The sequence below is a fragment of the Clupea harengus genome, chromosome 2 (genome assembly GCF_900700415.2).
Source record: "Clupea harengus chromosome 2, Ch_v2.0.2, whole genome shotgun sequence".
NCBI lineage: Eukaryota > Metazoa > Chordata > Actinopteri > Clupeiformes > Clupeidae > Clupea > Clupea harengus.
The window spans coordinates 5,677,743-5,690,834 of NC_045153.1; the positions used below are offsets into that span (position 1 = coordinate 5,677,743).

Consider the following 13,092-nt stretch of genomic DNA (forward strand, 5'->3'; position numbering starts at 1 on the left):
CACACACACGCACACACACACACACACACACACAAACACACGCACACTCACAGGCTGACCTCAGATTTTAATTCACAAAACAATATTCATACATGAGGCCAGATGATCAAATACAAAAGGTGACTGATAGATTATAATAAGTGTACATCATTTGGTAAAGTTAAATGCTAACAGATTAGAATAAGTCAAAATGATTCAGTAAAGTTAAATGCTGTCAGAGATTAGAATAAATGTAAATTATTTAGTAAAATGAAATGCTGTCTTGGTAATAATACACAACACATCAGCTCTGAGTAACCACGGTGACACTGGCTGGACAGATTTTCATTTTATTTTGTTTTGGGTTCTGACTCTTCTGACAAAAACTCTTTTGAAAACAAAGGAAGAAATAATGAACATTTAAAATAATTAATTGAAATTAAGTGGTGAGAGAACAGACATTCACCTACATTGTTTGTGTGCTTGCTTCCAGTCCTGTTGAAGACAGGTAATTAGCTATGACTAATAGATGTTATAGATGTGTGTTACTAACAGGGTTTTGCATTCTTATCATCCATGGTAAGACAGAGGCTGTATGAGCTCTAACTGTGATGCTTCAGCGTTATGCAAGATTTTACTGGTAAAATCCTAAGAGGGACGTCTAAGGAAGTCCAAAAGTATGGAAAGACTCTCTCAGTGAAAGTGTGTGTGAAAGTGTGCAGGTGTGTGTTATTATCAGGGTCAGAGAATGACAGCTCTCCTCTGTCCCAGTCCAGCTGCACTCTGATCCTCTGGGCTTTCTGCTTCACTGTGAGGGGAGTGTCTGGGTGGGATGGAGAGAGTGCTTTATATGCACCATTATTATGATACACAAACCAGGCTCCACTGAGGACACTCCCTCCCTTTCTCTGACTAGACTCTGTCTTCACTCCCAGGTCCCAGTAATTAACGTCCCCAACCTCTACATCCCAGCAGTGAGTCCCTGAGTTAAAGCCCTCAGAGCCCAGGACACTGGTATAGTAATCAAATCTCTCTGGGTTATCAGGAAGCTGCTGTATCTCAACATCACGTCTCACACTGGTCAGATCCTCAGACAGGATGAGATGTGGGTCTGCAGTGTTGGGATCCAGAGTCACAGGAGCTGCAGAGAGAAAGGACACACACATGAGCTGAACACTGAGTGATGTGTGAGAAGAGAGAAAGGACACACACATGAGCTGAACACTGAGTGATGTGTGAGAAGAGAGAAAGGACACACACACACATGAGCTGAACACTGAGTGATGTGTGAGAAGAGATAAAGGACACACACACACATGAGCTGAACACTGAGTGATGTGTGACAAGAGAGAAAGGACACACACATGAGCTGAACACTGAGTGATGTGTGAGAAGAGAGAAAGGACACACACACACATGAGCTGAACACTGAGTGATGTGTGAGAAGAGAGAAAGGACACACACACACATGAGCTGAACACTGAGTGATGTGTGAGAAGAGAGAAAGGACACACACATGAGCTGAACACTGAGTGATGTGTGAGAAGAGAGAAAGGACACACACACACACATGAGCTGAACACTGAGTGATGTGTGAGAAGGTAAAGGTGAGTAATGATGAGTAAATGAATTAGTTATGATGATTCCAACAATGAAGATGATGATGAATAGTCAGTGTGATGGCAGCAGCTGTGCCTGTAAGAAATGTACAACAACAACAACAACACTTGTGTGTCTAGCACCACCACAATAAATACAACAACAAAAAACAGATATAATGTAAACATATTTAAATTGGAATCAATTAACAAAACAAACCCAGCTGACCAATAATATACCCATCAGGCATCAGGAAAGGCAAGCTTATACAAATGAGTTTTTAGAAAAGTACCAGGCAGGAATCAGATCTGACATTATAGGGAAGGATGTTCCAGAGTTTAGGGGCAAAAACTGCAAATGAGCGGCACCCTTAAGCCTGTGACACACAGGGCCAACGGTCCACAGAGATGTTAACTATACTCACTGTATTGAACAATTTCCAGTATCTTCTCACACTCTGAACTTCAGGTTGCCCAGGTGTTTTGCCACATTTTATAGTATGTTTTGACATACTATACTCTGTCTGCCTGTGATTTTGACCCTTTGCCTGATTTTTGACCTGACCCTGTTGGATTCTGTGTTTAGGATACTTCTGCCTTGGACTCTGTTTGACTGTTGGATTATTGACCTCTTGCCTGCCTGTTGACTTACGAGACTGTCTTCTGCCTTTGGATTGTTGCCGGAAAACTTTATTAAAACTAACACTGATCTTTGAGCTGTGTTGTCTGCTAGTGGGGCTACTACTAAAAGCCTATGTGTGTGTGTGTGTGTGTGTGTGTGTGTGTGTGTGTGTGTGTGTGTGTTTGTATGTGTGTGCAGATACTATGTGCATTCCCTAAAACATCTTTTTTTGTGCCGCATTAACTACGGCAGTAACAATGGATGAAATGCACTGTGTGTGTGTGTGTGTGTGTGTGTGTGTGTGTGTGTGCAGATGTGTGTGTGTGCGCATGTGACTGTGTACTCACTGTATTGAACAATCTCCTGCATCTTCTCCCAGACTCTGAACTTCAGGTTGCCCAGGTGTTTTGCCACATTGATCAGAGCTCCTGAAACCCTCTCTGGATCCTGCAGTGTGCACTGGGCTCTGGAATAACATTCAGGAGTCAGTGCTGCTTTGGGTTTGGGTTCAGAACCACAGAGAAAAGAGAGACAGGAGGCAGATCACTCACCTTTCCACTGTGCTCTTGTAGTTCTGGTAAAAAAGAAGGGAAATTGATTAAATTATGCTGTATTAAACACCATTGTTATCAGGTAAGTACATCTTACCCTGTTCATAAGGATGACATGTCCTTGGTGTGTATGTTACAACAGTAAGATAATAATCACAAAAGTCAATAGCTAGCATATGTGGACTAGTGACCCACTTCTCATAGATAAAATGATGTCATCCTGAAGTTTGGTCTATTAGTCAGTAACCAGGCACTGATGTTGGATTCATTGATTTAACTAATGGATGAATTGTGAAGAACACTTGTGTGTGTGTGTGTGTGTGTGTGTGTGTGTGTGTGTGTGTGTGTGTGTGTGTGTGTGTGTGTGTACTCATGAACTAGACAGTTTTGGTGTAGATTGGAGTAGTGACCCATGTGCTTTTTAATAGATACAGTGTATCATCCACAGAGGTGGTCTTTAAAATCAGACTTTAATGCTAAAGAGATTCACTGACAAAAATACCTGCAGGAATGTGATGTCATCAGCTCCCATCCCCCCTTCTATGGCTCTGATTGTGTCTGAAAGAGATGAGATCTCTCTGCTCATCTTCTCAATCTTCTCCTTCATCATCTGACTCTTCAGCTCGTTTTCCAACCTCAGAGCAGCTATCCTGGCGGCCTCTTCATCTCGTAGAAACTGGTGAAGCTCCTCAAACTCCACCTTGATCTGCCTCTCTGTGTTTAGGGCCTGAGTCTGGATAAAACCAATTGATGTTTATTCATTTAGCAGATGCTTTTATCAAACACAACCTACAAGTGAGGCAGAATGCAAAGCAAGCAACAGTAGGTCAGGAGAAGCCATGAAGAACAAGCACAGCATTATTCAATTTCACCCAACCTGACATACAGTAAGTGCCAAGGATAGTGCAGAGTAAAGGCAGAAGGGCACTGGAACGTGACAAAGGTTTGATTTGAAGCACCGCAGAGGAGGGGTTTCCCCCCAAAGAACCTGCCATGCAAACACAAGCAAAGCAGTCAACACTGCAGAAAGCAAGATATAACTTATATAAATTATATACATTTGATGACACATTTCACAATGTTGGGGTTTCCGCCCTGGAGCACTAAACTATACTGTTGCTGCTAGTTGGAGTGACAGGTGGATTTTATTTGTCCACATGGCCATATACTATCAACACGAATTTTAGGATTATATAAAAACTACAAACACATAGTATGTCAAAAGGTAGCAATGTTGCTTTCTCAGGATGTTGAGAAGACAGGGTACATCAACGAACTGCCTAGTACTACCAGAGCAGGGGCGTCCCTCTCTACCTTCAAGAAGCTTTTGAAGACCCAACTCTTCAGAGAGCACCTCCCTTCCTAACTGGCCTAACCTGACTAGCGCTTAACTTGCACTTCAGCAGTTACATTCCTGCACTTCTTTTTCCTTTTTTCTAGGTCGTTGTTTTTTAATTCTCATGTAAAGTAGTATTTATTGTTACACCATGCTTTTTATTGCTCTTAGCTTGACTGTTCTCTCCCTTGTACGTCGCTTTGGACAAAAGCGTCTGCTAAATGACTAAATGTAAATGTAAAATGTAAATGTAAACATCAGTTTTCATCTGACATGATTTACTGCCTTGCAAATGATGCGTTGGGTAACACGAACCTGGACTCACCTTGATGTGTTTTGCTGTTTTATCATGGGTGAGTTTAGCTTTCTTAAAAGTCTTCAGTTTCCTCTGTAAGGTCTGCACTTTGATCTTGAGCTCCTCCTGGAATACATTACAGATTTCTCTGTAGACGGCAGCATCTCTGTATTCCTGCTCTAGTGTTGTCGTAATTTATCTCCAAGTCAATCAGGTGGTGTTGTTAAATCCCATCATCATAATCATGAGGAAATAAATTCTTACCTTGCGGTCAAGTGCTGCTTCATCTATAGGATGGAACTTATGGCCGGTGTGTTTTTTGGAGTCTCGACACACCAAACACACAGGCTGTTTATCCTCCAGACAGAAGAGCTTGAGTTTCTCACTGTGCAGACTGCAGAGCACCTCAGACCCTGCTGAAGCTCTCTGACTTCTCTCCTGTAAAAATGTCTCACACAGGTTCCTTAAAGCCATGTTAGGAGGGTTAACTTCCTTTGAGCACTTTCTCCTGCAGTAGGGACATTCTCTGGATCCTTTGGTGTCCCAGAACTGCTGCAGACAGGCTTTACACACACTGTGAGCACAGGTCAAAATGACAGGATCCTTGAAGAAGTCACAGCACACAGGACAGCAGAGATCCTCTTCAAGTTTAGAAGCCATTTGGTCTTTTCACTACACTGTCCTTTCTGAAGGCTGTTTGACCAGATCTGCTCTCACTATCAGCAGTCTGAGAAGTCTTCCCTGTTTCAAACTTTAATCCACAGCTTCACTTTCAGCCCAAACTGTTTTCCTCTTCAGTTTAAAAAAAAAGTTTCTAATAGAAGTATCCCACATGAACATGACAGCGTCTAGTGTTAGACGGAGAATTAACCTGCAATTGTCACGCCTGCGCTGACATCCGCTCCGGCCACACCCATGCACTCTCACTCTCCCAGCTACACTGCATTCACGTCTCCTTATCACACAACCACACCCACTCTCACACCCTACATATACTGTTCACTCCCCTCACTCCGTGTCTTGTCTCGTCATTACACAGTCTAAGATACTGCCCGAGACGGCCAGCGCTCTGGTTTCTGTTCCCGCGACCTCCAGGTCGTTCCGTGTGACTGCGCTCTCCTGGTTACCTGTGTTAGCAATCTCCGTGTCTGCTTGGTTCCACCTTCAGCAAGTTCCGCGTCACCTGGATTCTGCTCCGGGGTCTCCCAGAGATCCGTGCTCACGAGCCCAGGTTCTGACTAGAGGAATACCCTGAGTTTGCTTAATCCCAGAGTTTGACTCTGAGTGTTTTTGTTAATTGTATTTTCAGTATCGACAGTTACTTTAACAGTTTACTTTTTCCAGCGTTTGACGCTGTGTATTTTGGTTTCGGTTTTGTAGTATTTGTAGTCTGCTTGTCGGCTCATAAAAGACACGTTTACTTTTGAGCATTCTCCCGTGAGTCTGTTAGTTCTCCCTGTATGTGTCTCCATCCCCCTTCACCTGGCTGTATTCCTTAATTAACTCTGTTTGACCCTGAAACATCCTTCTGAGTTCGGACGTCTCATGCCAGTAATCAACTTTACTTCTTCCTCTGGTGCCAGTCAGTCAGAGGGCGGGACTATGGTAAAGAAGGATTCTGATTGGTCGGCCGTAGTTGCCAGACCAGTTCCCCTATCACTGCTGCCAATTACTCTGGAGTTCAGTTAAAAGTCCCAGTTGTGGCTGTGGACTGTAGCCTACCTGCCAGAGACACAGAGACTGACCCCAGATCACTGGATTTCACACAGGTTTTGATCCTGAAGTTCATGTTAAAAGTAGACAGGCAAGACGTCCCATGCGTGGTCTGCAGGAATAATTTGCCTACATAATGAAAGAAATAAGCTATTTTGGAATTTGTAATATTTATGTGGAGAATTTTTTTTTTAGAGTGAGGTGTCTGTAAGTCACTTGTAATCACACTGATATCATACCTGGAAAACATCGGCACAAGTTTTACATTTTACACCAAATAACATGACATATTTTTATGGTTATTTTAAAGCAGGTTTCACTCTCTACGTGTCAGTGTGGGTCCAGACAGAGGCCTCTAGCTGTGATGTTCTATTCTCAAAGAAGCCTTCACTGTTAACATCCTCAGAGAAGAGAAATGACAGCCAGTATTGAAGAATGGAAACACTCTCCCTGTAAAAGTGTGTGTGAGATGTGTGTGTGTTATTCTTATCTTCTCTTAATCCTCTCCACACTGGGTAGTGCATGAGGCCTCCACCTGAGCCCACCAGCGTGATCTGTCTGCAGCACATCTCTCCAGGTAACCCAGGCCCATCCCTGCTTCTTCATTTCTGTCTCCACTGTCCTCCTCCAAGTCTCCTTGGGCCTGCCTCTGTTTCTGCGGCCGTCTGGAGTCCACCTGTGGGCTACCCTTGGCAGTGATGTTGGTGGCATACGCAGCACATGTCCAATCCATCTCCATCGGCGTGTGTTATGTATGTTATTTAGGGCATGTGTTATCGTCAGGGTCAGAGAATGACACCTTTCCTCTGTCCCATTTCAGCTGTACTCTGATCCTCTGGAGTTCCTGTTTCTCTGTGAGAAAGGTGGAGGGCTGTGGGGTAACACATGCTCTATATTTACTATCTGTACAGAAAACAAACCACTGTCCACTCATGGCCTCACTCATTGAGTCACACTTTCCCTTCCTCGACGAACAGTGAACACGACGTAGAGATATGATTTACAATAATAGAGATATTATTTAAAACACTTTGATTGAGTGATTGAGCTGCCGTAACGTAACACTGCTGCACAGACACACACGCATGTTGCACTGCGCCCCTGCAACTAGCAGCCTACTGCTATTACTTTTATACTTTTATAAATTGCAGCAGCTACACTTCTAACTTCACACCTGTTCTACCTACACTACACTGGCTCCCAGTGAAGTTTAGGATTGATTGTAAGAATGTATTGTTTGTTTTTAAGGCTGTGAATGGTCTGGCTCCAGCCTACACATCACATCTCCTGACCCCTTCTGCTCCACCAAGGGCCCTAAGATCCTCTAATGAACTTTCTCTCGTTTTACCGTGGTCTAATTTTAGATCCAAGGGGTTATCAAGCTTTTACTGTTCTTGGTCTTTAATTATGGAATAGTCTCCCATTGCATATCAGATCTGCTGCCTGCATAGAGACGTTTAAACTTTAAAGCTACACTAAAACATACTTGTAAACACTTGCATTTCCTGAATTGGAAATTTGGGTCAAGTCTGTTATTTTAGTTATTGGGTTTTACGCTAGTACTGCTTTTATTTAGTTAACTTAACTATTTTTTTATTTATTGTCCATAATATTAACTTTAACTTGCTGGTCTTTAGTATGTTGTAGTATTTTTTTGCTTTCATTCTTTCAACTTTTACCTATTTGTTTATTTCCTTTATTTGTATCAATGTATGTACCTCGACTGTAAAGCCCTTTGGTACAACCCATGTTGATTTTAAATGTGATGTACATATAAAGTTGACTTGACTTGACTTTCCCTTCCTGTCATCAGCCAACACTCCACCATGGATTCTCCCTAACCTCCACATCCCAGCAGTGAATCTCTGAGGTAAAGCGTCCTGCAGGTATGATCCTCCAGCTACAAACACATCCACAGTAAGTCAGTATACCAGTGGATTGAACAGGCTTCCTCTCCAGACACATCAAACAGATCAAAGTGACTGCAGATGGAGCCTGATAGGTTACTCCCATTACCTGACCTCCACTGATTACTGTTAGTTATAGTTAGCAATCACCATCTCAGGAAAAGTCAAGAACAAATCTAATAATAGTCTGTGTTTGTCTGACTCCCCTTTACAGTGGCATCATACTGAGCTCTGTGAAATATTATCCAGTAGGACAGGTACATGTCTGATGACAACTGCATTATGATTCTCTTCAGTGACAGATAGTCATTGATATGGGCAGCTACGTCAATTAGATTTCTAGCCCTGACCATCAAATTATTATGAATGACGTGAAACCTTTTGAAAGCATGTTTATTCCACATGATTTACTGTGTAGTGATCCTGTGTAGTCTCTGATGTTCACAGGTGACTGCAACAAATAACAGAAGTTCAGACCAAGGTTCAGACTTGACCTTTCACCTCACACATCAGAATAAATCATAACATGTGTGAAAGAAATCACTACAGCCTCAGGAATCTGTCTCTTTCTCTCTCTCTCTGTGTGTGTGTGTGTGTGTGTGTTGGCTTGCTTGCCTGCCATTACTGAAGTCCACATGGTTGAGCGACAGACTTTTGACCACTAGGTGCCAGTATTGTTCAATTAATAGGAAAGCTCCATACCATAGCCTGCCTCTGCTCAAAAGACCATTATAACTATGTGTGAATCATAACCATGTGTACATGAACAAGATGAAATATCAAATGTGAGAAAAGACAACAGCATTGTAATGGTTTAATAGTGATATTTATTTGTTCTAATTCCAAAGAGCTCAAGGATAGATCCTTAAACATATCACCTGAAAAACAACTGATTCATATTGTAATGTGCTTGTGACAGCAGTGCAGAAACACCAACATGGAAAACATAGAAAAACAGTCAGACATCATCAGCTCTATCAGTGCTGCTCTACTGTTACTGAAGCCTTCACTGGTAAGATCCTCAGGGGGTCTCCATTGAAATATGGAAACACTCTCTCAGTGAAAGTGTGTGCGAGAGTGTGTAGCTGTGTGTTATTATCTGGGTCAGTGAATGACAGCTCTCCTCTGTCCCAGTCCAGCTGCACTCTGATCCTCTGGAGTTTCTGCTTCACTGTGAGGAGAGTGAGGGGCTGTGGTGTAGAACATGCTACATATTTACCATCAGTACAACTCACATACCAGCTCCCACTCTTAGAGTCATCGTCTCCCTTCCTCTGGAGAGACTCTGTCATCACACCCACATTCCACTGTGGATTCTCTCCAACCTCCACATCCCAGCAGTGAGTCCCTGAGTTAAAGCCCTCAGAGCCCAGGACACTGACATACTCATCAAATCTCTCTGGGTTATCAGGAAGCTGCTGTCTCTCATCACTGCCTTCACCTCCGTCTTCATCGCCTTCATCATTGTCATCACCACATCTCACACTGGTCAGATCCTCAGACAGGATGAGACATGGGTGTGCAGTGTTGGGATCCAGAGTCACAGGAGCTGCAGAGAGAAAGAACACACACATGAGCTGAACACTGAGTGATGTGTGAAGGATGTGAATGATGGTCAGTGTTAATAGTGGTGTTAACAAGCGTAATGGCACCTACGTACACTAGGTAACACTTGATAAACTGGAATGATAGGGGGATCAACTCTCCTACATTTCTCTCTTTCTTTCTCCACACACATCTCTCTATCCATCAATCCATCTGATGGAGATAATTTCCAAGCACTGTTAATGACTTAATAATATATTAATCAAATGCCTTGTATTAATATATTCCTTGTATGAATCATGTGCTTATGAAAGCAGGAACATGGATTTTCGGTGTGTGTATAACTTAGATTATTAGGTGCCACTTTGTCTGCATATGTACAAGAGCATGTTTAGACCAGAGGTGATAAGAAGGGTCGAACTGTGCTTCTTCCGACCTTGCAAAACTTCCATCCTTGCCTTGGACGTCAGAAATACACCACGTGGTTATCCCTGCTGAAAACTAAACTTCTGTCTATATAAACCTTGCGCGATGTGTTTATCCTTCCTTCACTTTCAGCCTTAGGCTGGGAGTGAGCCCGATTGCAATTGTTGTTTGTCTAATAAATATACTTATACGCAGCTCCGGAGTCCTGAGGTAACTAGGGGGAATTTTCAACTTTCACCATCTCTATCGATCCATCCTTCTTTCCATGTATTTTTCAAGTGATGTTTTGTAGCCCTTTCTTTTCTTCTTGACACTCATATCACGTTGGGTGTGTGTGTGTGTGTGTGTGTGTGTGTCTGTGTCTGTGTTTGTGTTTGTGTTTGTGTCTGTGTTTGTGTGTGTGTGTGTGTGTGTGCGTGTGTGTGTGTGTGTGTGTGTACTCACTGTATTGAACAATCTCCTGCATCTTCTCCCAGACTCTGAACTTCAGGTTGCCCAGGTGTTTTGCCACATTGATCAGAGCTCCTGAAAACCTCTCTGGATCCTGCAGTGTGCACTGGGCTCTGGAATAACATTCAGGAGTCAGTGCTGCTCTGGGTTTGGGTTCAGAACCACAGAGAAGAGAGAGACAGGAGGCAGATCACTCACCTCTCCACTGTGCTCTTGTAGTTCTGGTAAAAAAGAAAGGAAATGGATTAAATGATGCTGTATTAAACACCATTGCTATCAGGTAAGTACAGCTTACCCTGTTCATAAGGATGACATGTCCTTGGTGTGTATGCTACAACAATAAGGTAATAATCACAAATAGCTCAATAGTTAGCATATGTGGAGTAGTGACCCACTTCTCATAGATACAATGTCATCCTGAAGTTTGACCTATCAGTCAGCAACCAGACACTGATGTTGGATTCATTTATCTAACTGATGAATGAATGAATTGTGTGTGTGTGTGTGTGTGTGTGTGTGTGTGTGTGTGTTTTACAGCAGTAAAATAGTACTCATGAAATAGACAGTTGTGGTATAGACTGGAGTAGTGACCCATGTTCTTTTTAATAGACACAGTGTATCATCCAGAGAGGTGGTCTTTAAAATCAGACTTTAATGCTAAAGAGATTCACTGAAAAGAATACCTGCAGGAATGTGATGTCATCAGCTCCCATCGCCCTTTCTATGGCTCTGATTGTGTCTGAAAGAGATGAGATCTCTCTGCTCATCTTCTCAATCTTCTCCTTCATCATCACACTCTTCTGCTCCTCTTCCTCCCTCAGTGCAGCTAACCTGGCCACCTCTTCATCTCGTAGAAACTGGTGAAGGCTCTCAAACTCCTCCTTGACCTGCCTCTCTGTGTTTAGGGCCTGAGTCTGGATAAAACCAATTGATGTTTATTAATTTAGCAGATGCTTTTATCAAACACAACCTACAAGTGAGGCAGAATGCAAAGCAAGCAACAGTAGGTGAGGAGAAGCCATGGAGAACAAGCACAGCATTATTCAATTTCACCCAACCTGACATACAGGAAGTGCCAAGGATAGTGCAGAGTAAAGGCAGAAGTGCACTGGAACGTGACAAAGGTTTGATTTGAAGCATCACAGAGGAGGGGTTTCCCCCCCAAAGAACCTGCCATGCAAACACAAGCAAAGCAGTCAACACTGCAGAAAGCAAGATATAACTTATATAAATTATATACATTTGATGACACATTTCACAATGTTGGGGTTTCCGCCCTGGAGCACTAAACTATACTGTTGCTGCTAGTTGGAGTGACAGGTGGATTTTATTTGTCCACATGGCCATATACTATCAACACGAATTTTAGGATTATATAAAAACTACAAACACATAGTATGTCAAAAGGTAGCAATGTTGCTTTCTCAGGATGTTGAGAAGACAGGGTACATCAGTTTTCATCTGACGTGATTTACAGCCTTGCAAATGATGCGTTCGTGGTAACACGAACCTGGACTCACCTTGATGTGTTTTGCTGTTTTATCATGGGTGTGTTTAGCTTTCTTAAAGGTCTTCAATTTCCTCTGTAAGGTCTGCACTTTGATCTTGAGCTCCTCCTGGAATAGATGACAGATTTCTCTGTAGACGGCAGCATCTCTGTATTCCTGCTCTAGTGTTGCACTTAATTCATCTCCCTGTCATCAGGTGGTGTCGTTAAATTCCATCATCATAATCATGAGGAAATAAATTCTTACCTTGCGGTCAAGTGCTGCTTCATCTATAGGATGGAACTTATGGCCGGTGTGTTTTTTGGAGTCTCGACACACCACACACACAGGCTGTTTATCCTTCAGACAGAAGAGCTTGAGTTTCTCACTATGCAGACTGCAGAGCACCTCAGACCCTGCTGAAGCTCTCTGACTTCTCTCCTGTACGAAGGTCTCACACAGGTTCTTTAAGTGGAGGTTAAGGGGAGGTTTGTCATTTGAAGATATTCCCCTACAGACTGGGCATTCTGTAGATCCCTTAGTGTCCCAGAACTGCTGCAGACAGGCTTTACAGACGCTGTGACTACAGGAGAGGATGACGGGATCCTTGAAGATTTCAAAGCAAACAGGACAGGTGAAATCCTCCTCTGCAAAACATGTAGAAGCCATTTTCTTATTCAGTACAACTTCAAGTTCAGTTCAGTTCAAGTCCCTTCTCTGTATTATTTACACTTTCCGGTAGTTTGAATGCTAGTAGGCTAGTCAATGCATAGTCACTTGAACTTCTGTTGAAACAAGAGTCCAAATCAATCCGATTCTAATATTATCCGACACAAAACTCATATTCCACCAGCGTGTCACTACTCGACTAAACTGTTGCGCTGTTGAACTCACTTCCTCATTCAGAACAGTTCAGTCAAGGGGAGGGACTTTGGTAGAGATTGAATCTGATTGGTCTGAGTGAGAAGTTTAACATTTCCCTTCTCGCTATTATGGACTTTATGGACTGTTTGCCCGCTTTACCGCGAGTGCGGGAGAGGGAGAGAGAACATGAGTCTTAATTTAATCTCACACGCACGCATCCATACATACACAGCGTCTCTCCTCTCTGATCGCGATATATGGACTTCGTTAACGTTATTGAAAGTATTGTTTCATGTTTTGTAAACGTGTTGTGCTTATT

The 13,092-nt window shown here is 42.8% G+C and overlaps 1 protein-coding gene and 1 pseudogene across 1 annotated transcript in view; both read right to left on the reverse strand.

The window, feature by feature from the left end:
* The window catches only part of LOC105908791 (zinc-binding protein A33-like), a 5,272-nt gene extending 208 nt beyond the window's left edge, over positions 1 to 5,064 (reverse strand). Inside the window, exons 1-5 of the mRNA XM_042703260.1 lie at positions 4,646 to 5,064; positions 4,412 to 4,507; positions 3,253 to 3,483; positions 2,547 to 2,640; positions 1 to 1,120 (exon numbers count right to left, since the gene is read on the reverse strand). The exon at positions 1 to 1,120 is cut by the window's left edge and continues 208 nt beyond it. Coding sequence (XP_042559194.1) covers positions 582 to 1,120; positions 2,547 to 2,640; positions 3,253 to 3,483; positions 4,412 to 4,507; positions 4,646 to 5,041 — 1,356 coding nt within the window. The 5' untranslated portion in view covers positions 5,042 to 5,064 and the 3' untranslated portion in view covers positions 1 to 581. The remainder of the gene's footprint in view (positions 1,121 to 2,546; positions 2,641 to 3,252; positions 3,484 to 4,411; positions 4,508 to 4,645) is intronic.
* Positions 1 to 13,092, reverse strand: part of LOC116223730 — a 90,363-nt pseudogene that overhangs the window by 9,236 nt on the left and 68,035 nt on the right.